The following is a 27,810-nucleotide window of genomic DNA, read 5'->3' as shown; positions in this document are numbered from 1 at the left end:
TACCACATACTTCAACTATTTTACATTCCTACTGGCAGTATATGAGGGTCCCAGTTTCTCCACATCTTTGCCTACATTTGTTCTTATCTCTTTTTGATTATAGCTACACTAGTGGGTGTGAAGTGGCAACTCATTGTGGTTTGTTAATAGCTATCTTTTTAACCTGATGTTGGAATGTCCAATTTGGAAATCTTAAGTGATTGCTACTAGATACTACATATTGATAGTTTCATTCATTATATCCTTAGACTACAGGTATGACAAGCCTATATTATCATGCTAAATTTTAGTTTCAGTGGTGATAAGTGATGTCAAGATGAAGTCATCATGTATTTAGGTTGTAAAATAACAAAAATTTTAAATTGTATCCTCTCCTCTGTGCCTCAGTCCAGCACTCCCACTCTCCTTTTCATTTGCTTAATTTTTCTCTAGATCATCTTTCATCATCTGAAAAATTGTATACTTTACTCTTTCTGTTTATTTTCTGTGTCCTCCTACTAGAATCTGTGTGGTGTGGATTTTTGTCTGTATACCAAATATTGCTTAGTGCACTCTGTAAATATTTGTTGAATAAATTGAAGTATTTGTTGAAAATTATTTATGTGGACAGTAGGTCTCATCTATAATTTTGGACCAGTAGCTCACAGAGCAATAAAATTTGATTCAATTTAAAAAGTATTTTAGGGCTAATTTTAAAACACGTACTGAATTCAATGAAATAGATTAAACTATAGGAATTAAAAAGAATTTTGCATTCACAAGATAAGATTTTAGTTTGTTTTTTTTTTTGTGAGGGGTAATTTCTATCTCACTGTTTTCAAGCTTAACTGTGTGTTCTATTTTAAAGTGAGTTATATTATTTTAAAGATCTGAGATTTTTTTCCCTCAGTCCTGTGAATGGAATATAGCATACTTAAAATTGTACAGAACAATAATTTTTGTAACTACTGCTTTACTGAAAAGGAATACTCATTATTTAGCTATTATGCATCTGTCATGTACATAGTATACAGCTCCTTATAGAGATGAAAGTGATGAAGCCTTAGAACCAGTCTTCAGGTGATGTACAGTTTATTTGGTGGGAGAATAGGTGAAATTAAATATATATATATTTTTTAATTTTTCTTTTAAATGGCACTTCACATGCTTGACCCAACAAGTTCCCAAGTTTTTAACTCTTTACAAATACAATAAGTTAAACAGATAGTGGCTTTCTAAGGTTTCTGAAACATTAACATACTATTGCAGGCTTAGTAATATTTTTAAATACCTTTCAACTAAAAATCAAAAGTTTAAACACATTTTTTAATGAGAATCTTAAGGCCAGTGTCACATACTGTAGTATTCCAATTGTTTTAAATAGCAAATGCTACATAGTTTGATCTAATGGATATAAAAACCATTCCTGAAGGCAACAAAAGAATTGTCTCCTAGGCTTTTTGAAAACTAATAATCTTTACATATTGCATTTAAGAACTACAGCATCAGTGTTTGGTGAGGAAACATATAGTTAAGGCTCTAGTCAGTGGGCTAGTTTATAGTGCAGGGATGCTGAGGAATTCAAATGTTGGACTTCAGTAGTGAATTAACTACTTTAATTAATTTAGTGTTAAATGAGAATAATACCACATCGGATCATTGTTAGGAGAATCAAACACAATAATACATAGTAAACCTTTAACACGTAGTACACAGTCGATGGCAGCTACAACATGGTCTATATATTTAAAGGCTTAACATTTCTCTTCTGATTTTTTTCTCACCTAAATAAAAGATGTAAGCTTTGTTAGAGCAGACTGTTTTTATTTCCCATTTATAATAAATACACAGTATAGTACAATACTAGCGTAGTATGTGTAAGGATAGCCTTAGAAAATGTACATTGAGTGAATACTATACCCTTGCATGGCAGATGGGCAGATGCACAGGTAGATTGTGACTTGTTAAAGTGACACAAGTTGTTAGTGGAACCAACAGTAGGCTTTAGGTCTCGTGACTCCCAGCTTTTAGCCACTGGCCTGAGAAGTAAAAGTTTATAAAATAAAGAATAGTTTCTGTAAATAAATGATAGCATAATTTGGATATGGCTATGCCATTTTCTAGAGGATCATTTTTATTATACCAAGCTTATATAACAAATTGTGGAAAAATAATCATTGAACTTGTATATGGACTTTCATAAAAGATAAAAAACCTTATTTTATACTGTTCGCCTTTTTTTTTTTTAAATAGGGGCATTACTCTGGTGTGCCTTAATTGTGATTTCCTAGCTGATGTTTCTGGCTTAGATAACATGGCTACGCACTTGAGTCAGCATGAAACTCATACTTGCCAAGTTGTAGTAGAGAAAGGTACGTGTATATATAATTTTGTTACTTTGGTTTTTTATTTATTTCAGTATTTTTGGTCAGCCACTATATGGATTCTTTATGAAATCGTTCTTCTAACTCGTCATATTTCATATGCTGTTTTAAATATAAAACTTTTTTTCTAATTTCAGTTTCTGTTTGTACCCCAACTTCTGAACATCTTTCCGAGTAAGTTTAATTTTTATTCAGTGCGTTTTACTTTGATGGACGTTAGGACTACTGCATTTTAAAATATGTTATTAATAGCAATGAAAAAATATTAAAGTATTTTGTTTTGTTTTTTTTTTAAAGCTGCTTGTTGAAATAGGTTCCTGCTCTATGGAGCTCGTGACCTGGTGCAAGACAAGTTGGAATTTCCTAAGTTCAAAGTTCTGAGATGTTTTCTTACACAAAGGCAGTTAAGCAGCCAAGTTCATGACACTAGCTCTCATTATTCAGCTTTTTTTCAGCTTCAAATGGGACTAAATTCTTATTCCACCTTATCTTTGTGTCAGGTTGACATATCTTAACATATGTTGTTTTCTCCAGTTGGCTCTTTCCAACATAACTTTTGTTGCTGTAGTCATTTCTTACTTTGCTTAAAATAATTTGTTTTTCTCTGCTGCACTTGCCTTCAGAATAATACATTCTAAATGATATGGCTGTTTGTCTTTTTTTCTGTTTGTCTGCTTCTTGATTTCTTATAAGTCTTAAGTGTTTAGGCCCAATGATTGTCTTTTTCCTCATTTGCTGTCTGTCATTGTGCTATTTTTCTTATTTTTCAGATGCAGAAGCAGCCCAGAGATTTCAAAATATGTCCAGGGTACACCTGGACAGTGTCCCCCTTCGATGAACACAACTGATGCCTGTTCTCTCTTTCCAAAGAATGTGAATAATTTTAACAGTGGGACCTGCTCTGGGTTGTGGTCTCAAGAAATCAGATCTTGGGGAGACTGCCTTATTTTATGACTGGCCTCCCATAAAGTTGATGCTGATTTAGCCAGAGATGGTCTGTCTCAAAGCCTACCAAATTGGGCACAAATTTCCACTGGGGACTTTGGCTCTTGATCTTAAGTTTGTGGGTCACTTTTGGCCAAGTAAAGCCCTTCAAATCAGTGCTTTAACATCCAAGTTGAAGTTGAGTCATTTTGGCCACTGCCCTTTAAATTTTCCCCTAGAATGAAATGCAGTCCAAGGAATATAAAAGCTCTAGTTGCCAGAAAACCATGGTTATTTTCATGTCCTTGGAACAACAGATCTCTGTAAGTTTGGTCCAAAATTGTAGTTATTTTTACTGTCATTTAAAATACATTACACAATTCTAATGTATAGTTTTTCAACAATACTGGTTCTCAGATATTTTATTTTTAATAAATTAATTTTGATTGTTTTTTGTTCTCCAGATTTACTGATTTTATGTCTATTTTTCTGTTCTTTTCTATTCTTTAATATTGTTTAGTGTTTGCTTTGTTTTGTTAAGACTTCTAAGAGATTCTCTAAATTCTCTACAGATTCTCTTTAGCTGCCTACTTAGAGCTTTTTAATTTGGCTGTTGTTTAGATCATTGGACATTATTGTATCCTCTGTCTTATTTTGGGATTATTATTATTAACATTATCTTAATGAGTTCTAAGGTGTGAAAAATTAACAAAATCTCTTGCAGATCATAAAACGAGTTTTAAAGTTACATATTTGTCTGGTTAACACTTAGCCATTAATGTAGTTTCTTTGGATAAATGTAACATTAAAAAAATATAGGAGCCAATAATGCACTTATTTCTTTCATATATATATTTTTCACATATACATGTTTATTTTTTAAATATTGACATTTTAAAATTTCAGTTACATTGCAATTAGAGCTACTAAACAGTTTTGTGGTTATTTTTTCTTTTAATTAAAAATTATGTTGTTTAAATGCCTCAAGTTATTTATTAATAAATAATTTCATATGAATTCTTTAGATTTTATTATATAAATAGGTGCATTGCTTTGTTTGGGAAAGCCGTATTATTTGATCTGCTGATTAACAGCTATATCTGTTTTGAGCATCTTACATTTTTCCCTCCAATTGAAAGGTCACAATTGAAAGGTCACTATTTATACTATACCAATTTCTTGAGTGATCCTAGTTGCCGTAAGGACAGGCAGACCTGAAAGTAATTCCTCAGTAGTATTTTTTACTCTAAAATTAGAACTGTTTACTTTGAAACAGATTCAAAGTCAATTTAGATGACTACTTATTATGTAATGTGTTCCTTGCCATTAATTATCAAAAAATTTTATCCATTACTTTTTTTAACAGATAACCAGTGTTTGTGTATTTTTCTTTCAGTATTTTCTATGAGTATTTTTACATAGTTTTAATATACAGTTTTATCTCTTTTTTTAACTTGACATTATAACTTGAGCATTTGTTCTTAATACTGTTTTTAAAGTTGTGTGCTATTACATATCCCAGTTGTAGATCACTTAGTTAGTTTTCTCTTTTTCAAAATTATAAGTTAATCCTGGGATAAACTTTTCTTTATGTGTGTCTTTGCTGGCTTAGCTGATTTTTTTTTTAGGAAAGAATTTTAGAAATAGAATAACTAATTCTAAGGGATACAAACTCTTAATACATTCTGTGAGTTTTCATTTTGATTTCTAAAATTGTTTGAATGTGACTGCCATAAAAGAGCTCTAGAAAAGCAGATTGTCTGGAAGAACTTACTTCCAGTTTTGAAACGTTTGAGACCCAGAATGTTTTAGCATTTGGTTTAAATGAGCACATAAATCCTTTTTTTTTTTTGGCTGAAATATTTTTTAATTTTGTCTTTATATTAATATTTTATTGTTTATGCTATTACAGTTGTCCCATATTCCCCCCACCCTCACCCAGCTCACCCCTCACTTCCATAGTCAGTCCGCATACTGTTGTCCATGGGTCCATCATATTATGTTCTCTTAAGAAACATTCACAGGTATTTGGGGAATAAAGGGCCATTGTGTCTGTAACTTACTCTCAAATGGCTAAGAAAATAATAATAATATACAGACACATACAGATATGAAGAAAGGATGATTAAATATGGGAAAATATTAACACTTAGGGAATATGAGTGAAGGGAGTACAGGAGTTCTTATACTATTCTTGCAACTTTTCTATAAATCTGAACTTATTTCAAAACAAAAAATTATTTAAAGGAGCTTAATCCATTCTTTTTAAACTTCCAAACTAATTTCTACTGTAAATTAATGATTTTCAAAAGCTCTGCAAGTGGCTTATAGGTGGACTTCGTGATATACTACTCTATTTCCTTACCTGTTTCTAGGAAAGTTTTGTCATTCACCTTCTTTCTATACAATTTTTACAGATATTTTAAAATTTTGCCCAGAGACGACGTCTTTACATTGCTTAAATAAGTTTCTTTTTTATTACAGATATTTGTTCTACCTTTGTTATAGTTCAAAAATAGGATAAACTACATTCTTGACATAACAGTATAGGAGTACTGCTTTGTGTTCTTCCATAGGACTTTATTTTATAGTACGATTAAGTTCATTGTCTTGTTTAAACTCTTTAAGTTCTGTCATTGATAACTTTTTTTGAAATTGGTTTAAGTAAACCACTTAAGGTCTTAGTACAAAACTTGCTCATTGAAGATGGTTGAATTTTAATTTGGTGCTAATGAGTTTTAGCTTGAGTCTGATCCGATCAAGTTATTTTAAATAGTTTCCTTACCTGATCAGAAATTGCTATTTCATGCATGTGTGCTTTTGGTTACTCCTGAATAAAAAGTGAGATTGGGTCAGTTTGAGTCCATCACCATTCTTAGAAAAAGTAGTTCCTAAACTACAGAGACATGGATTCTTGCCCTGTTTTGTCACATTTTGGTAAAACACCTCACCTTTTTGTGCCTCACTTATTTATTCATGAATATTCCTTGAGCATCTGCTTTTGTGCCTGGCTCTGTTCTGGTGTTAGAGAAATGGATTGAATTCTCTCCTTATGGAGCTTATGTTTTAGTGGTGAAAGGTAGATAATAAAAAGTAATTTAAAATATAGTATATTCAATGGTGGACAGTACTGTGGAGAAAAATGAAGTTAGGGAGGTAAGATAAAGAATACAGATTGAGAGTTTGTATGCTGCCATTTAAAATTTGGTGGTCAGGGAAGGCCTCACTGAGATGATATTTCGGTAAAGATCTGGAGGAAGAACTGCGGAGAGATTGGTTTGGCTGCCATTGATTGAACAAGAGGTAGACTAGTAAGACATGGGGCCTGCAAAGTAATGTGGGCCATGTAGGATCTTACAGACCATTGTAAGGCATTTGGCTTTTATTCTGAGATAAGAAACCATTAGAGCATTTTGAATAGGGGAATGTTCCATACTTCAGTAAAATCCACCATCAACAACAAAACTTAAATACAGAAATACTACTATAGCTGCTGTCTTGAGAATTAACTGTAGAAGAACAAGGGCAGGATCAGAGAGATTAATTAGGGGGGCTGTTACAGTAATCCAGGTGGGAGGTGATGGGTTCTTAAGCTAAGCTGCTAGCAGTATAGGCTGTATGAGATTTGATTTTGGATATATTTTGAATTTGTTGATGGTTTGGATATGGAGTGTGAGAGAAGGTATTGAGAGTGATTCCACAGTTATTGGTCTGAGCAATTGGAAAGATGGCATTGATAATAACTTAAATAGGAAGGACTTGGGAGGGAAGATGAGGACTTTGATTTTTCAAGTTTTAGTTTGAGATACCTATTAAAAATTCAAGTGGAGATATCATTGTCATTCACCTCTGTGAGTTTAGGGGAGTGTTCTAGGCTGTAAATATAATTTAACATTTTAAATTGTCATGGGAATCAATGCCAGTAAAACTGAAATTTGAATAAGATCTGTGTATTTAATCATTGTCAGTTTCTTGGTTATGATATAGTACTATAATTTTGTAAGATGTTATCACTGGTGGAACTGGAGAAAGGGTACATGAAATCTCTGTATTTCTTACAGCTTTATATGCATATATAATCGTTCCCCCCCAAAAAAAATTCAGTAAAAAAACTCATGGGACTGTATGAGATCATCAAGGGATATAGTAGAGATAAAGGGCAAGGTCTACAGACTGAACTCTGGGGAATCTGACGATAAAAAGTTAGGGAGATGAGGAATTGGCAAAGGAAACTGAAAAAAAGTGGCTAATGATGTGGGAGGAAAACCAAGGGAGTAGTGGTGTCCTTGGAGCCTTGGTTCCCTATTTATAAATGTGAGTCCTGACTTGTTGTAGAGTTCGGAGATTCTGTTATTCATTATGGTTATACCTACGTGTCATAATTTGTTCTTTTGAGATGAATTCATAATGCCACATTTACTGTCCCCAGTAGCAGAAACAAGGATATTTGACCTTGAGAAAATTAAATTGTTTGCATTGTTCTTCAGCACATTTAACTGTCTACAGGTACTCTTATAGTTTCTTACATTTCTATAAAAGAATTAACTAGGTCAGTGTTTTCAAACTTTTATAGAACAAATGTCAATGATTTATAAGTTGTCTGGGGGTGTGCATTTCCACATTCAAATAAGTTTAGGAAATGCAAGTTAAAGTTAAATAGATTCTTTTAATACAGGATTTTTGGGGCCTTTGAATATCCAGGCGAATATTTATTTGACCTTGAAGGGTTCATGCTATTGATAATGATTTTGGGGTTATTTGTATAGAAGTGATGGTTGGAATTGTACTTAAGAATGAGATATACAAGACTGAGCAGGTCTGAATGGTAAATATTTTAAATTATTTATAATTTTTTAGGTAAAAAATTTTTATATGCACTTGAATTTTCTATCTTAGTTAATGGCATTACCATTTTCTTGCTACTCAAGGCAGACATTTGGGGGCTTATATTTGCTTTTCTCATTTACATTTATCCAGTTGGTGCTTATATTCTGTTGGTTTTATCTTGTTATCATCTGTCTAAACTTTCTCTTCTCCATGACATTGCTCCTACTTTATTTATTAAGACAGTAACTGTCTCTTATTTGGACTCTGACTAGAGCCTACCCTCTTTGAATACTGTCCTTTTTCTGTTGCACAAATCTGATCATACTTTACTATTAACATTAGAATAAAGTTCTTAGCATTAACATTTTAGCATGGCAATCAAGACTTTTTGAAGTGGCTCCTGCTATTTCTTCAATTGTATTTTCAAGTTATTCTTCCTTGTTCTCTACATACTAGTCATATGAGATCACTCAGGGTCTCATATCATTGCCATCTTATTTTGTATTTCTTTGCCTTTGCTCTGCCTTGGATCCCCTTCCCCTGTTTTGCTAACTCTTACTGCAAACCAAGTTCACTGTAGAGCCTTCTGCTTCCTTACCTCTTTCACTTTCAAAGTAGCTTAGTCCGTTCTTTATACAGCCACTGAGTCATACAGATGTCTTTTTTCTAGCACTTTTCACAGTTTTGTAAACATTTTCTTCAGTATGTTTCCTTGACATTGAACTTCTTGAAATGTTTCCTTGACATTGAACTTCTTGAAAGAAGGGACTGTTCCTTAACTTTGGGCTGGAACTCTTAGCACAGTACCTAAAATATGTGCAACCCAATGTGTGTTTAGCTTGGTTACCCTTTCCATACGTAATTCCTATTAACACCTCTACAAACAAATGATCAGAAGTGGTGCACTAGATGTTTTACTGTTATTTATTAGTATGATGATTAGTATCTTAAATTTAATCCTGAATGTCTTAGTGGAGGAGAGTATTGAGAACTGGTTGACTTTATTACTGGCTTGTTGTACAGTCTCTTTCGAGCTTTTTTATAGTATGTGTACAAGTATTCTTAAGTTGAAGATTAAATTTTGAAAATCAGCATTGAAATTTTTGGCTTTTAAATGTTATTGGAAAGAAAGAATGTGGCCTGCTGAAATGAATCTGAACATTTTTCTCCTTCTAGCTCCTCCCCCCATCCCATGGTATGTTTTTAGTGTGAATGAAGCTTCACAGGAACACACTAATGTAACTGACCCAAAATATTCATTTTACATGTAGCCTTGAATTGGTCATCTGACCAACAGAAAAATGCAAGTAGGGACATTTTTTCATTTTAAACTTCAGAGGGAAAGGATTGTCCTTTAAATATATCAGAAAGATCCTTTTTAGCACGTTTTTATACAGAAGAAAAATAATTTATTTGCAATCTTGATCTCTAATGATTTGTTGTTGAAATTGATTACCAGTTGATCCATCTGTTCTTGTTACATTGAAATCTTAAATAGTGTTTGTTTTAAATGCTACACTGTATTTTTCTATAAAAAATTATTACAACATTCAAAGATAAAAAGTGAAATTATTAATGGCAGGTTATTAGTTCAGAACTTTGAGCTTAGCAAATTTCACTGTCTTCTACCAAGCAGTTGAATACCTCAGATGATGACTATTTCAGCAGGTATCTTTAATGAATAAGAATTACAGGTAAAAACATTTTTTCCTTCTTCAAAAGTGTCAGTAATGTATTTATAGTATGTTATAATTTGTTAATCTTAAAGTATGCTTTTATAGTTATAAAAATATAGTGTATATTTTAGTGATAAATGTGATAACTCAGTGCAATTTTATATAGTGTATAATGTTTTTTTAGATTTGTTTTTCCAAATGTTTTCCCTGGTTATTACAATTCTGTTCCTTAAGCAGAATACCAGTATGGTTAAAAAGCCCAAACAAAATTGACATCCCTATTTTGATAGGCCTCTTAATGCTAGTTATTTCAGTTATTTATTTTGTTCTCATTTATCAGTTTCTTAGCAAATAAAATAAAGAGTAATAAAAAGCCTCTGTTACCAACCTCCCTTGCAGAGATAATATGAAGACTCAATTTCCCCAGTTGAAATGCAATAATAGTAACACAAGCTTAATAGTTTTAATTTTAATTGCTGTATAAAATCAATTTATTAGAATAGCCATATGTGAAAATGGTTAGCACAATATTTCTTTTATAAGGTCTTTGATAACATTTTCAACAGTGGGCTAAAAAGGAAAATGCTTTTATAAAATATTCTTTTATCTGCTTTGTGGCCAGTTTGTTTCAGTTTTTCAAACTGAGTTTAAATTAGTAAATGTTTAGAAATAAAAATCAATTGTAATTTATGTTTATTTTAGAAATTCATTAATCCAATATATACATTTTGTTTGATCAGACTGATTTTCGTGTTTTCTTACTACTTTATACATGTTATTGTTAAAACTGTTATTTTCCCATATAAAATCATTAAAACAGTGACATTATGCTGTATGCTTGACGTTATTTCATCTTTATGAATATCATTGTTTACAATTAAATACGTAAGAGAATTATAAATCTTTAACCCAAATATGGTTTACTTGGTGCATTTTGTTAATTTTTTGTGCAAGTTTTATTTGTTTAGTAAATTAGTTCTAATTATTTTAATTTACCACCAATATAGTACTTATGCAAAAAATGACCTACTCTGTTTTAAGTTTTTTGCAATTTTATGTGTTCATGAAATTTAAGTTAGTACAGTTGTTAATGCTAAATGTATTAATATTTTAGTATAGCTATTAAACTTTTACAAAGTCATGATACACCTAGCTGTATTAATGGCATTTCAGATCAAGTAGACACCCTAATTATTCAGATTAAAAATCAGTTTAATATGTAATATTAGTGCCCTGGCCAATGTGGCTCATTGGTTGGAATGTCATCCTGTAACCAAAAGATTGCTGGGTTCAATTCCAGTCAGGGCACATACCTTAAGTTGGAAGTTCAGTTCCAGGTCTGGATGCATAGGGGAGGCAACCAATTGATGTTTTGCTCCTTCCCTTCCTCTCTCTCTAAAAAGAATGAGAAAATGTCCTCGGGTGAGGATAAAATATATATAATATTAGCAAATAATATTTAATTATCAGCATCTTCTGTAACAAAAATATTTTGGAAAAGCTAGCTTTTATATTGAATTGATTATTTTAAAAATATTTTATAAATGGCATATGCCTTTGTTAATGTAGTAAGTTATAATTAGTATAGTTTTAGAAATCAAGCTTAAAAATGTGTAAGTTAATATTTGAGCTTTGTTTATAAAGGTTTTTAAAAGAATATATCCTCCAAAATTCTAAATTTCTCTGATATTTATCACCTCTGGTAAGTTAATTGTAATAGCTATTGAAATGGCATTATCATATTGAATTTTACCTTTTAAGTCCTGTAATAGTCAATACTAATGCATATTTAAACCATATAGCCTACTTTTATTTTTTAAAGAGTTAAATAATTTTTTTGAAACTTTTACCAATGTGTTATGTCATTTATTTTATTTTATTTTAATTGAATTTATTGAGGTGAAACTGGTTAACAAAATTATACAGGTTTCAGAGGCACAATTCTGCAACATATTGTGTATACACTGTATTGTATGTCACCACCCCAAGTAAAGTGTCTGTCCATAACTTTAAATTATACTTAGCATAGCAACATTTCTTAAGTGCTCGTGTTTTTAGGAAAGGAAATACATGTCTATTGATTTGTTTAGCACATTTATTGAATTTGCTGGGTTTTTTTTTTTTTTTTATAATGCATTTTTGCTTTTTTCCTAAAATATTTACAGAGGTCATTTACTATTATAGTATAAAATGTACATTAATGTAGAATTACATTTTAATTATTTTAAGCATGCAAAAAGAACTTTTATATTTTTTCATTGTAATTATAAAATATCCAATACTTATTTTGTTTTCAAGATTAAAAAATGAAGCTCCCACTAAGGAACAAAAACCGGTGTCTGAGGTAAATTTTGTTTTATTTTATACCTTAAAAGTTTATGCATTAGAAAGTATTATTGGTGTGGTTTTTAAAAAATATTTTAATTCAATGTGCATACATCGATAACAATTATTGGCATGTTACCAGGAAATAAATTGTCATTTTGGTTTTCATTTTTATTAGCTATAAAAATATCTAATCCTAAGTAAAATTGTAAGGTGGTTTTATTTGGACAAATACATTACAGTATGTATTTCATTGTTCTGTTAATTTAGTTCAACTAATGAGTAATGAAAATAAATTTATGATTTAAAAGTTCTGAAATCAGTAAAACCTCAAACATTTGGTACATTGGAAAATCAACCTTTCCAGGTGATACAATTTTTCTGGGGCATTTAGACTGTCAAAGATTTACGGTAACCTCTTTTTTAAGTGAAATATTTTGGATATATAGTTACTATGCTTTAGCCATCATAAACAAGCACTGTGGCCGTGACTCATATGACTTGGTTGGTTGGGCATCCTCAGGCAAAATAAAATGTCACCAGTTCGATTCCCGGGGCACATGACTTGGTGACAGTTCAGTCCCTGGTCAGAGTGCGTAGGAGGGGCAACTGATCATGTTTCTCTCACATCAATGTTTGTCTCCTTCTTTTTCTCTCTCTCTTTCCCTCTCCCTAAAAAATAAATAAATAAAATCTTAAAAATAAAACAAGCACTGTAAATATAACATTCAGGGTTATTATTATTACTGGGTTGGCCAAAAAGTTTGTTTGGTTTTTTCCATAAGATGGCTCTAGTAGTGCTTAGTTGTCTTTTAACTTCATTCGAAACAATTTTATTAGATTGTATTGTGACAGCTGTCATATCAGCGTGCATTTAAAGTAAACTCATCAAAATTGATGAATTTTTGTGTAGCCATTTTGGTATTGAAAATGGAAGAATATATACAATATTTTCGGCATATTATGCTTTATTATTTCAAGAAAGGTAAAAATGCAACTGAAATGTAAAAAAAGATTTGTGCAGTGTATGGGGAAGGTGCTATGACTGATCAAATGTGGCAAAAGTGGTTTGTGAACTTTCATGCTGGAGATTTCTTGCTGAACAATGCTCTTAAGATCAGACAGGTAGACCAGTTTTAGTTGACAGTGATCAAATCAGGACGTGTAACAATCAGTGTTATACCACATGTGAGGTAGCCAACAAATTCAAAACGTCCAAATCAAGATTTGGATGTTGAAAATATTATTGATGTGTTTGGTTCCATTAAAGCCAGGAAAGGTGATAATAAATTCTGAAATTATTTAATTTAAACTACTCTTGTGAGTTCAATACACCTACTTTACAATTTTTCAACTACTTTCTACGTAGTAGCCTTTCCCTAGAGTTCTGGAAAAATGGCAAAGTAGAAAGCACCAGCAATCTATCTCCTCACCTGGGCAATAATTGCATCAGCAGAGTCTGTCTGTTGTAACTGTTTTTGGAACTTGAGTTTTTTGAAGGCATGTGACTTCCACGGGAAGACTTGGACAATAAATTGTAGTTAATTTTGGTCAATATAAGCATTTAGCATAATAGCAGCTACCCATTGCCCACCACTAGCCACATGGCAGGCATCTGTACACATGTTCCTGGAGCATCTTGCCCCACTGCTTATGGGAGCTAAGGTGGGTGAAAAGGACCCGGTACTCTAAATAATGGGGACCCGTGCTCTTATCACTGATTGTTGCTTATCACAGCATTGCAGACCAATAGGTAGACCATCATTATTGTGGCACCTCCCCATTGTTGCATGCCCCCTCCCCTTCCAGCTAAAGTGACTTCCAGGGGATTTAAAGGAATAGTGCACTTCCCCCTTTACTTTTCCTTTTCCCCTTTCAGGAGTCAGACATTAAAGATTAGGACATTTAAAACTACTGTATATACAGTTAAAATTAGAAAGTGATTACATCTACCCAGGGAAAGGCTCAGAAAAGACCTAAGAAGACCTTAGCGTTACACCGCAAGCTGATCCTGTGGGTAGAGCCAACCTAAACAATAACAGCAACAACAAGACAATAAGTAATAAAAAGAACTGCAAATACTGAAGAATAAGAAACTGATTCCCAGAGTTACTACATTTTTAGATTCAAATGTCCAGTGTTCAACAAAATAATCTCAAGACATACAAATATGCAAGTATGGCCCATCCAGAGGGCGAAAAATGCAGCAGAAACTGTTCCTGAAAATTACCAAATGGCAGAGATGATAGACAAAGAAATTAAAACAATTGTCTTAAAGCTGCCCAGAGAACTAAAGGAATATCTGGGAAGTCAAGAAAACAATGTGTGAACAAAACGGAAATCTCAATAACGAGAAAACCTAAAAAGAAACCAGAAAAAAATTCTGGAGCTGGAAAGTACAATAACTGAAAATGAAATTTTCACTTAGGGGGATTCAAAGACAAATCTGAGCAGACAGAAGAATCAGCAAACTTAAAGATAAGGCAACGGAAATGATTGAGTTTGAGGAACAGAAAACATTGAAGAAATGTAAACAGAGCCTAAGGGAGCTGACCAATATACACTTTGTGGGAGGCCCATAAGGAGAAGGGAGAGAAATGAGCCAAGAACATATGAAGAAATGAGTGAAAACTTCTCAAAGTTGTTGACAGAAATGAACATAAACATTCAGGAAGCACAATCAACCTCAAGTAAGATGAGCTCAAAGAGACCAACAGGGAAACACATTATAGTCAAACTTTCCAAAGTTAATGAATCTTGAAAGCAGCAAGAGAGAAGTGAATCAGCACATACAAGGGATCCTAAATACAATTTTGAGCAGATTTCTCTTCAGAAACATTGGAGGTCGGAAGGCAGTGGGCCAATATATTCACAATGGTAAAAAGGGGAAAAAAATTAAGAATCCTATATTTGGCAAGAATGCTTAAGAAGTGAGGGAGAAATTAAGACAATCTCACATAAATCCTGAGGGAGTTTGTGATCAGTAGACCTTCCCTGCAAGAAATGCTCAAGAAATTGCAAATTGTAATGAAATGACACTACATTTTAACTCAAAGCTGTGTAGAAAAATAAAAATCTTAATAAAAGTAAGTACATGGGCAATTATAAAAGCTAGTATTATTGTAACAGTGGTTCGTAATTGTATGTTTTGTTTTCTACATGGTTAAAATACAAAAATATTTAAAGAAAATAAATTATTGGTGTCAAAGCTAGTTTTACTGTAACTTTGGTTTGTATTTCCAGAGCTTATTTCTACATAATTTAGGATAGTATTGCATTTAAAGAATTAGTCTATGTTTTGAGGCACACAATGTATAAAGCTGTAATTTTGTGAGATCAACAATTGAAAGGGGTGTAGATGGAGTTGTATGTTATTGAAGGTAAGCTGGTATAAGTTCAGATAGGCATATAATAATGTTAGGATGGTAAATGTAATCCCCATGGTAATCACAAAGAAAATTGCTATACATTATAAACAAAGGGTAATGAGAAAGGAATTTAAACATTTCACTACCATAAAAATCGACTAAAACCACAAGTTAGTAATACAGGAAATAAATCCAAAAAAGCTCTAAATGAAAACAAATAGCACAATGGCAGAAGTCCCTTCTTACTAGCAATTAATTTAAATATTAATGGATTAAAGTCTCCAAGAGGTTGGGGGGAAAAAAACCTCCACAAAATCCAACTATGTGCTGTCTACAGGAGACTTATTTAAGATCCAAAGACAAAAGTTGAAAGTGAGAGAATGAAAAAGATATTCTATGTGAATAATAACTAAAAAAGGGTAGGGAAGTCTTTACTAATATAAGCACAAACTGAGGGTAAATCAGAGAAAGTTTACAAGCAAATAAAAAGGATGTTATATGTGGGAGTAGGCAAAAGTAGGTTTACAGTTGTAATACAAATACAATAATTAATGATACAAGAATAAACTTTCACATACTGATAACTGTAAACCTACTTTTGCCTACCCCTGTATTAATAAAAAATTCAGTACAGCAAGAAGACATAGTATATAACAGTTGTAAACACACAACTTAATAGCAGACCACCAATATATATGAAGCAAAAACTGACAGAATTGAAGAGGAAAATATATTGTTCTACTGTAATAGGTGGAGACTTCAATAACCAACTAATAATGCACAGACCACTCAGACCTGAGTAAAGAAATAGAAGACTTGACACAATAAACCAAATAGATCTAACAGAAATAGAACACACTACCCAGCAACAACAGAATACACATTCCTCTCAAGTGCACATAGGACATTTTCGAGGGTAGAACATATGGTAAGGCAAAATTAAGTCTCAATAGATTTTAAAAGATATCATGCAAGGTATCTTCTCTGACCATCTCAGGATGAAATTAGAAGTTAGCAACAAAAGGAAAACTGGAAAATTTACAAGATTGTGGAATTTAAACAACACACTTTAAAACAACAAATGGATCAAAGAAGTATTCACAGGGGAAATTAGAAAATAGATAATGAAAACAAAATACAACATAGTAAAACTTACGGAATCTGTTTTGCAGAAATAGGAAAACCCATCTTAAAATTTATATGGAAACTCAAAGGACCTCAGATAGCGAAAAATAATTTTGAAAAACAGAGAAGAAAACGAGCACTCATACTTTTTTATTTCAAAACTTATTACAAAGTAATAGTAACCAAAACAGTGTGGTATGCACTTAGATAGACACATAGGCCAAAGATAGAGACTAGAGAGCCTAGAAATAAACTCATATATGGTCAGATGATTTTTGACAGGGGACCCAAGACCACCTTTTAAACAAATGGTGCTGGGAGAACTGGCTGTTCACATGCGAAAGAATTTATTTGGACCCTTTCTTGACACCATATATAAACATTAACTGAGAATATATCAAGGACCTAAATGTAGGACCCAAATCAAATAAAACTCTTAGAGGAAAACATAGACCAAAAGCTTAACAGCATTGGATATGGCAGCGATTTTTTTGCATATCACACCAAAGGCACAGGTAACAACAACAACAAAAATTGGTCTTCATGAAAATTAAAAATTTTAATATATCAAGAGGCACTATCTCCAAAATAAAAAGACAACGGAATGGGATAAAATATTTCCAAACCATGTATTCGCTAAGGGATTAAGATCCAGAGTTCCAGAGAATTGTTAAAACTCAGCAACAAAAATACTCCAATTTACTGGAAATGTCAGGGAAAACACTTTGTAAAGTATATGATTTTCTAACCACTATGCTGTACATCAGGAACTAATACAAAATATTGAATGTAACTAATTGGATTTTTTTTTTAAGTGGCTAAAGGACTTGAATAGACATTTCTTCAAAGAAGATATAGAATTGGCCAATAGCACAAGATTACTAATTATTAAGGAAATGTAAATCATAACTACAGTGACACATACCACCTCACACCATTAGTCTGAGAGAAAACAACAGGTATTGATGAGGATGTAAAGAAACTGGAACCCTTGTGTGCTGTTGGTAAAAATGTAAAATGGTACAGCCACTGTGGAAAACAGTGTAGCAGTTCCTCAGAAAGTTATGATCTAGTATATACTCAAAGCAAATCAGAGCAGGGACTCAAAAAATTATTTGTTCACCCACGTCATAGCAATAGTATTCATAGTAGCTAAAACATGGAAGTAACCAAAGGCCCATTGATGGATGAATGGATAAGCAAAATGTAAATACATACAGTGGAATATTATTCGCCCTTAAAAAGGAAGGAAATTGTGTAATATGCTACAGCATGATGAACTTTGAGGACATTGTGCTAAGTGAAATAAACCAGTCACACAAAAACAATCTGTATAATTTCACTTATTCGAGGTGCTTGGAGTAGTCAAAACAATAAAGACAGAGTATAGTGGTTCCCGGGAGCTGGGTGAAGGGGAGTTATTTTTTATTGGGAACAGAGCTTCAATTTTACAAGATGCAAAAAGTGGTGTGGTGGTTGTACAGCAATGTGAATATACTTAGTACCACTGAACTCTACACTTAAAAATGGTTAAGATGATAAATTTTATGTTGTATTTACCTCAATAGAAAAATATTACAAAACATTGTGTATAGGTGTACACATTTTTCTTTTACTTCATTCAGGGTACCATATGGCTTGGCATAGCACTAATCCCAACATAGTTACATCCCAATTTTTGAGATTATTATATATACTGAGCCAGGAAGTGTATTGTGATGTCATTTTCTTTTCTATACCTCATCTTATATTTCTGGAGTTCAGAAATACATCTTTTTATTTATTTGTTTAGTTTTATGTGCACCTAATGCTGTTTTTTGTTGTTGTTTTTTTTAATTAAATGTTGTGATTTATTTGCTGTTTTGGAAGTACTCATTCCAGATGTTCATACACTCAAAAAAATTATTGAAAATGTCTAGTGATCTCCTCTCAGACCTGCTTCAATTTAAACTAGTTGCTCTCTAAGCCTGGTACATTGTTTGTTGTGTTAGAATTTTCCTTTCTTGTTTTGGGTGTCCTGTTTTCTGAACCATTAATTCTTCTTTCCTTGGTTTACTCCTTATTTTGATGAAATGTGCACCTCAAAAGGGATATATCTTTTTTCATTCTTTACATATCTAAACCTGTGTTTACTCAAATGATAATTTGGCTGAAATATATAGAAAACAATTTTACAGTGCAATTTTGAAAATAACTTTCTTATAAGTGATGCCATTCTTGCTCCTATTTGTGTTTAGGTTATTTTTTTCCCTGACTACTTTAATGATTATCTCTGGCGTTTCGAAATTTCTTCCTGACATATTCATCTATCCTTCTTTCATTCACTATGGTGGGCATTAGCTAAGTCTTTGTCATGGGGATATTTCTGTGTGGGGATAAGTTTTTTGTATTGTTTCTTAGGTAAAAATTTCACTGTCATTTTCTCTGTTCCCTCTCTCTCTGTCTCTGTCTCTGTCTCTCTGGAAACTTCTATTGATGTGATATTGTACTTCCTATATCAACTCCTCTAATTATATGATATTTTCTTTTTGCCTTCCATCTTTTTTCTTTTTAGTTGTCTTCTAAAAAATATTTTGGTTTCCATATATTTAATTTTGAAAATCTCTGTATGTTTTTTATTTGTTCTTCAAACATTCTATTTTCAGTTTTTTCTTGTTTAATAGATGTAATAATATCTCATACCTATCTATATTAAATATGTATTCATAATATATATTTTCTTTTGTTCCCAGAAATGTCTCTGTTTTCTCCAAGCCCCCTGTTTTATTCTTTTTTGTTGATTTTGATCTTTCTGATGTTAAAGGATATCTTCAATGTGTGGTGATCCTTAGCTGTTCATATGTATTAAAGAATGAAACACTAAAAAGTTCATTGAAAGCCCTATGGTTTTGGATCGGTATAGGGCTGTTTTGCATAGCCATGCAGGTTGTGCACTCACAACTCCAGAGAGCACTATTTTAGTACTCTAAAAAATTATTGATATTTACCATATTAGAAATTCAAAGTGTGAAATTTAAAAAACATTGTTACTTAAAGAATAGTAAGCCCCCATAAGTTAACATAAATACCATATATTTTCTGGGAAATAACTGTTTCCCAAAACAAACTTAAAAGAACGACATTGTTTTCCTCTTTTGCATATCTCTTTGATGTCTAGTTAAATAGAGGAAAACTGAATTCTCATGTTTCTGTATTCAGTCTGTTGTGGTACGTTGTTTTGGTTGAAATATGTGAAAAATAACCAGCCTCATCCAGTACTTCAAGAATCTTTTCAGATAATTCTATTTATTCTCCTTTCATATACTACATCAAAAGTACACAAGTGGCCCTGGCTGGTGTGGCTCAGTGGATTGAGTGCCGGCCTGTGAACCAAAGGGTCACCCATTTGATTCCCAGTCAGGGCACATGCCTGGGTTGCAGGCCAGGTCCCCAGTTGGGGGCGAGCATGAGGCAACCACACATTGATGTTTCTCCCCCTCTCTTTCTCCCTCTCTTACTCGCTCTCTAAAAATAAATAAATAAAATATATATTTTTTTAAAGTCCACAAGTAGAAGTTTTCTTAAAGATTTATTGCAATGTAAAATCTGACTCCTTATAACTACATTTTTTGTACTTTGTTACATGAAAATCTATTATTATTACACCTTGATTGAATCTCTTATACATGGGTGATTTTGTCAAGCATTGGCCATTTGGAAAATACTAGTTCACTGACTGAGGTACTTAAATCTTCCAAGTGTTGACATCTCTCATTATATAATATCAAGTAATCACATTCATTAAAATTATCATTAATCTTATATCAGTGGTGGATACAAGTTTTCCTAAAATTTAATCTTTGCTTGAATTTTATTATTGGCAACAAATACTATAGCTATCTTCGGAGTTACGGGCTCATTTTTTAATTTTCAAGAATATGTCTACTAAATTGCAAAGTCTAAATACCCATAGTCTGACAGTCATTTTTTTCAATTAAAATGATGTTAAATGGAAAAAAATGTGGCTAGGTTTAGCTCACAGCTCCATCACAGACCCAAGTATTTTCAGTATGCAATAGCAATCAATGCTTTATGCATGCATCCTACTTTGTCACAAGGATATTAAAAAGACAAGCTCAAGGAATCATATATCATAAAATTACTGCTGGTGTGTGCTGATAAAGAATACAATGATTACTAATACAATTTTGATTTGGAGCCACTCCCTTGATTGGTGACAAGATGCCAGCATTTTTACTCTTGTTTTAATTTTATGTGCCTCCTGAAAGTGTTTTGGAGGCCCCAGTTGTCTGTGAGCCAGTCTTGGAGAACTGTTAACATCGATTTATATATGTAAAGGTCGCCCCCTGGATTAGTGTGCTGTACAACCTGCACAGTCTGCATGGGAATTGTTTGGACTTTAACAAAAGAAATCAGGTGCTCAGCTGACTGATTCTTTGTTGGGGAGTATGCGCTCAAAATCATTATGGAAAATCTTTTTTCGGGGCTAGTAATTTTCTCCAAAGAGGAAATCTATATTCCAATTGGAGGCGATAGGATGAAGAGTGATTCATCTGGCTGCTGGCCTTCTGGAATCCAGGCCGGAGAGGGACTGTGGGTCCCTTTACTCAGTTTATGGTTTTAACTAATTTATTTGTTGTTTGTTTGTTTGTTTTCTCTGTGTCTCATGCCTCCCTTTTGCTGTTCCTGGTGTTCACAACTTTAGATTGTCTCCAGTTCAGAGTTAACCTTTAGCTTTTGTGGTAGGGTAAGGGTAGGTATCTGTTGTATCTATAGAAAAAACATTTAGATTTCTCAGTAGTCTTTGTGCTTCATTTTTACCTTTTATGTACTGAATATTGTACTGAATTCCTTTAAATACCAGATTTCTTGAGTTGCCTAGGCAAATTGATTCTCTTCTTACACTTCCCACTTAGATGTTTTCTTATAACTTCCTCCACACTGTGAAGTCAGTTTCCACTCCTCCAGCCACTTTCCATTTAAAAATTTGTTGAAACCTCTTTGACAGTAAGTCTGCTTTCTTGTTTACTTGGTCTCTATGAGTGAAAATGTTTTATTTCTTTGCCCTCATTTTAGCAGGGTTTTGTGACAGTGAAGAAATAAATTATATGATTAATAAACTTATGAATTTCACAGGCTTGGATCATCACTATAATGGTTTAGAGATTCACCACTTATTGTGGCATTGCTTTAGGTTTTCTACTTAACCTATGCACTTTCATTTTTTATTTGTAAAAGTGGAGTTCATGATATCGCATATGAGAATGAAATGAGATAGTGAATGGAAAGTTCTTAACATACTACATGCATCATATGTTCTCAATAATTAGTAATTGTTATAAACTGTTATACTGACCTCTGGCTTACTGAAGTTTTATTGTATTCCTCCCCATAAAAGATTTGAAATAAGCAAATATTTAATTTGCTTGTCATTTAATATTACTTCCACTTACCATGACTCCAATATGAAATGATAATTTCAGAAACTTTTTAAAGTGTCTGCACTTAATGTTTGTATAAAAAAATACTGTGAATGCCACTTGTTCAACTTTAAGTTGTGTTTAACTAGTTTTCTATTCAAGTAAAGATGACTTTTGAACAACCTGGGTGTTAGGGGCACTAACCCCCACATGGTTGAAAATTTGTGTATAACTTTAGACTTAAACCAAAAAAACCTACAGTACAGTTGTTCCTAGCTATCTGCAGGGGTTTGGTTTTAGGACCTCACTCCCAACACAATGGATAACAGAGTCCATGAATGCTCAGGTCCCTGATATTAAGTGGCGTAGAACATTACATACAGTTGGCCTTCCACATCCGTGGATTCCCAACCGCAGATTGAAAATACTGTTTTTAACCCGAGGTCGGATGAATCCACAGAGGCGAGACCCAGGGATACAGAGTGCCAACTGTATATTTATTGAAGAAAATCTGCATATAAGCGGACCCGCACAGTTCAAACCCGTGTTGTTCAAGGAACTGTGATTGTAATTATGGCCCATATTTGAAACAGAGTCTAAGGAAAGCAGGTATTCTTATAACTGGATAACTGTTTTATGACTTTGATTCAAAAACTTGTGGTACAAAGAATTTCTTATAGGTTTCTTTAAAAAGAATCTTTTAATTGTACTTTTGATAATGAGAATTATTCTAGTATATTTGATTAAGAAATTATTTTTCTACTTCCTTGGTGTATAAGATTGCACTCTTAAATTCCTTTTATCCAGAAAGTTTGGTATAATAAAAGTAGGTTAAGCTTATCCATGAATATAAAAGAAAATTATTATTAATCATTCCAGGAAATTGCAAGACCTAATATGGCTGAAGGAGAAACAGAAACATCAAATTCTGAAAGGTAAATATATGGAAAAAGTCTCTTTTTAAAAAATAATTTATTTTTATTGTCGATATTTATTATTTCCATGGGAGTTCAAAAGAATTTCTGAATTGCCAGATTATATTCTTTCTTTCTTTTTTTTTTTTTTTAGATTTTATTTGTTTTTAGGGAGGGAGGAAGGGAAACAGGGGGCGAGAAACAGCAATGTGTGGTTGCCTCTCGCACGCCCACAAATGAGGCATGTGCCCTGACTGGGATTTGAACCGGCGACCCTTTGGTTCGCAGGCTGGCGCTCAATCCACTGAGCCACACCAGCCAGGAAAGCTGAATCTCTTGAAACCAAATATATAAATGGCACTTGTTTTGCATTTATTTTAGTTAATCAGTAAAGGACTATTTAAATGTTTGTATATGGTATTGCTTTTAGTGATAGCTTTTAACTTAAAATGTTTTGAAATTTTAGTACAACAGGATTATACTACAGATCTTCAGTTTTGAAGTACTTTTATACTTGTGGAGTATAAAGTTAAAAATTTTAAAGTACATACTAGTAAGTAAAATGTTAACAGATTTTAATTGCCTGTATTAAATGAAAACAGTTAAAAGATGCTACAAGTTAACAACATAAAGGACAATTATTGCAAATAGGTAATTTTAAAATACTTTTTTACATATAAATTATTTTCAAAAAGCTTTAACGGTACTTATGTGGTGGCATCTCAACTTAAAAGTTTCAAAATTTAGAAATTGGTTTTTAAACATTTAATGTTTAGGTAGACCACTAAAGAACATGACATTTCACAATCTTTTAGTAAAAGAATTCCACTATTCTAATTAGAACTTTTTTCCAGATAAAGATAATTTTATTTTGCCATTTAAATTAAGTGATTTCTCCATTTCTTTCTATACTGTATATTTTACAGTAGGTTGCTTGTTAATTTGGTGAGATTAATGAATCTATTGCCCTTAAAAAAGCAACTTATGGAGTAAAGCCTTATTGTTCCTTAGACTTAACTAGAAAAATTATCTAGCCCTTTTTTCACCTGGCATTTTTCCTAGACTTCTGGAAAGGAGGGGAAAGAATTTACTAATATTCAACTAAAGAGAAAAAGCAGACTAGTCTTGTCTGTTATTTAACATTTTCTGTAAATTGTAGTTAGTCGAATAAGAGCTGGACAAAAATAACAATTATACAAATTTAAATGAGGAAAATATAATTTTTTGAGGTGCTGTAATTGACCTATAACGTGGAAGAAAATGAGCTAAGAATCTTTCCTATATACAATAACATGTGATTACAAAATATAATGGACTAAAGTATTAATTCACAGTATTAACAAAAATGAGAAGTGTGCAAGATCTAAATAAAAACAAAAATTTACTGGGATAGAAAATAATATATTAATAACTTGCATGATAGGCCATTTTCCAAATTTATGGGATTTGGTTTGGAAACTGACAAAGTCTAAAATTTATATTTTTCTTTTTACTAATACCATAATTTGTTTTAATTATTGCCCTATTGTTAGATTTTAGGTTGTTTCTGTATTCACTATTGAAACATTGTTTTAATGCACATCCTTGTACAAATATCCTTTACGTTATTAAGTGATTAAATTTAGGGAGAAGAGTAGAAAATGCAGGCAATTTGCTCTATTAGATAATAAAGTACCTTGTTAATCTATAATTATTAAGACAGTCTGGTATTGGCTCAATAATTGTCAGTCTAAAAACAGATCATAACAAAATATCTAGAAGAGAAATAGCCTTATAAATGTAATTTAGTAAATAATAAATAGTTGATACTATTGCTTTTATATTTGTCAATTCATTACAAAAATGTCTAAATTCCAGGTAGATTAATGTAAGAAATAAGGCATGTTATCATTAAGTTAATTTTTGCTAAAATGAGTATTGTACATCTAGGCTGGAGATCCTCTTCGGAATCTTCTAGTTCTAATGTTTTATAACTCACAAAGTATTTTCTGTTAACACATCAAGGTAAAAGTAAACATGCAGACACACACAATCATAACCATATGTACAAACATACATCTATATATTTTACATAGTTTTTTCAGGCATGGTTTTGTGTTTTCTTAAATTAGGCTGTTAAAAATTAGGGAATTGTTTGTGAATGCTTATATGATTTTGCATAGGGATACTGTAACCGTAAGAGAATATATATATTATAAAGGAAAAAGTTTTTTTCCATATGTATTTATTCTTTATTTAAAGTATTCTCAGAAATTAATAAGAATGCTTTCATTTTAACTAAAATCAAGCAAGGATGTTAAGAGATGAAAATAGTAACCAGGACTGAAACCATTTGATAAACTTTACAGGTCTATTCTTAATACGTAATTCTGGAGTTTTGCACTCTCTTGCCTCAAAAATGGCCACCTCCTAAATTACAACATTGTGATAAGGACTGTGGACCTGGAATTTTATTTTGTTTTTTTTCTTTTTGGTGGGCAAGTAAGCCTTAACTTTAAAAAATTATTTAGAGCATGTCTTTATTTTGATAATGTTCAAAAACGTTGTATTATGAAGGAATTGATAATAAGTCGCTTTTTTTTTTTTTCAGTCAACATGATAAAGCTTCTTCAGAAGAAGAAAAAGACGGATGTGAGGCAAATTCATTTGAAGGCACATCAGCAACAAAAAGTGAAGAAAGCATAATAGTTTCAGATAAGGAAAATGATACCTGTCTTGAAGACAAGGAAACTCACTCAAAGAATATCTCCAGTTATGATTCAAATATTAGTGAAAATAAAGTGGAAAAGGAAAAACAAATTGAGCACATTTATCAGGAAACAGAATTGAAAATGTGCCAAAGTTCAGAAAACATAATTTCATGTGATCAGATTAAAGATCAAAACTCCAGTGAAGTCAGGTTTTCTTCAAAGAATATTAAGGATTTGCGGTTAATATCTGGTGATGTTAGCATTGATCAGTTTTTGAGAAAAAGAGTTGAACCTGAATCTGTTAGTTCTGATGTTAGTGAGCAAGGCAGTATTCATCTGGAACCTCTGACTCCATCAGAGGTACTTGAGTATGAAGCCACAGAGATTCTTCAGAAAGGTAGTGGTGATCCTTCAGCCAAGTCTGATGAAGTAGCGTCTGATCAAATGGATGATGTTCCTGGGGAAAATAGCCCTAGCACAACAGAGACAACGGTAGATATGGCAGATGAAAAAGAAAAAAGTTGAAATTAAGTCATTCTCGGTTCTAGTGCACAAGTGGTAAGAGCATTTGGAACAGTGCTATCAGGTGAGCTCAGTGGTGCTGTTACAGACTTCAAAAATAGAAAAATGTGAGGGAGGTCATTCATACACTTTATTTGAACAACCTAGGTTACTACAGAAATTAGTTCAATAATAGCATGATTAGTATGGATTTTCAAGATAAATAGGATTTTAATGAAAGTTTAAAATAGAAAGCTTCATTTAACAGTTCTCATGGAAGTCGAACTTGATCGCCAATATGAATTGATAAATAGAATATTAGTTATATTTATAAAGTATTGAAACCTCTCAGTTCTAAGCTAAAAATTTTTATTACTTATATATCCTTCTCAACTTAAAGGAAGAAAGTTGGAAATCACATACCTTTTGGGAATAATTGATTTAAAATAATGGCTAATTGGCATTGTTAATGAAAGCTTTATTTTGGGTATGATGCTGATAAATGCTTAGAGTGTGAAATTAATGAAACTATTGAAGTTTATGAATGAACATAAACTTTGGATTTAATATAACATTCCAGGCTGTCTGAAGCATGTAAACAGAATATTTGAATCCATGTACCTCCATACAAATGTTAGCCTGCCAGGCTGTAAGCTTACCTTAATTAAACTTTCAGTGAAAGTGAAATTATTAAAATACAAACTTATATTTGTGTTTTTTGTCAGTGTGAGCTGTGCAGAAATCCCTTGATGTACTAGTTGTATAAAGTAGAAATCAATTGTTGAAACTCCTGTAGCTATTACGCTTTTAATATTGTTTTAATGATCTTTAGAAATAGACTCAAAAATGGTCTGGAAACCAAACCAAAGTGTGGTATAATGTAGATATTGTAAAGCAGCAAACTGAAAACATGTCCTGGCATGAATTCAGCCATATTTAAGTGACTTTTCCTTTAATTGTAAAATAGAAACATCAAAGGGACCTAAAGCAGTGATGTAAAAATTAGTTTGGGATATTTGGTCTAATCTATCCATAAGATGGCCACTAAGTTGATTTTCAGTTGTTTTTTATCCTCTAGGAAATAAGGATCTAGAAATGAATAATATGAATAACAGTAGTTTGCTTTTGAAGTACTAATAAACTTATTTAAAATGCTACATTTTTACTTCTTAAAATGTGCTTTGAATTCTTAAATTTTGTTTCACTGAATATTAAATGTTTTAAATGTGTATTAAAATTCTGCTGTATATAGTTTTTGAGTAAATATTTGTAATAAAATTCTGTCCCTGAATAATTTTATTTTTCAGAAAACTGCTCGAATCAGGTTACTTTTGGCGCCTTTAGAAACTGTATACTTGTTCAAGGAAATTTCATGTTAAAATTAGTGGTAGGATTTCTTTCTGTATTCTTTAATTTGATGTATGGTATATTTTACATTAGTAAAGTCGTCGGCAGCCGTCCGTCTCGAGAGACGATGGTGTAGCTTCTTAAGAGTCTATCTGCACCGCCGAGAATGGCTGTGCAGTCCGACTCGGGAGTGACACGGTATCTGTCTCCTCCCGTGTTGAATCGACATCTTGTGATGACGCTGGAGTGTCCTCTCCAGTGAAGCTGAAGCTACAGAGCCTGGGCAGGGTGATATGGAGGGTCTGCTGTTGCCCATGCAGCAGACCCCCC

General features: G+C 32.4%; 1 protein-coding gene across 2 annotated transcripts in view; it reads left to right on the top strand.

Annotated features, from left to right (window-relative positions):
• ZNF280D (zinc finger protein 280D) overlaps positions 1–26,347 on the top strand; it is a 101,560-nt gene extending 75,213 nt beyond the window's left edge. For both annotated transcript variants that reach the window (XM_090270648.1, XM_090270649.1), the window contains exons 16-20: positions 2,233–2,351; positions 2,501–2,537; positions 12,089–12,134; positions 22,908–22,963; positions 25,533–26,347. In XM_090270648.1, the coding sequence (XP_090126774.1) occupies positions 2,233–2,351; positions 2,501–2,537; positions 12,089–12,134; positions 22,908–22,963; positions 25,533–26,157 (883 nt within the window). In that variant the 3' untranslated portion in view covers positions 26,158–26,347. The remainder of the gene's footprint in view (positions 1–2,232; positions 2,352–2,500; positions 2,538–12,088; positions 12,135–22,907; positions 22,964–25,532) is intronic.
• The last annotated feature ends 1,463 nt before the right edge of the window (positions 26,348–27,810 follow it).

Source organism: Furipterus horrens, unplaced genomic scaffold (assembly GCF_987537825.1).
Source record: "Furipterus horrens unplaced genomic scaffold, mFurHor1.1.pri manual_scaffold_3, whole genome shotgun sequence".
Taxonomy (NCBI): Eukaryota; Metazoa; Chordata; class Mammalia; order Chiroptera; family Furipteridae; genus Furipterus; species Furipterus horrens.
The sequence above is the reverse complement of the archived record's forward strand: the minus strand, read 5'-3'. Positions and strand labels throughout refer to the sequence as shown.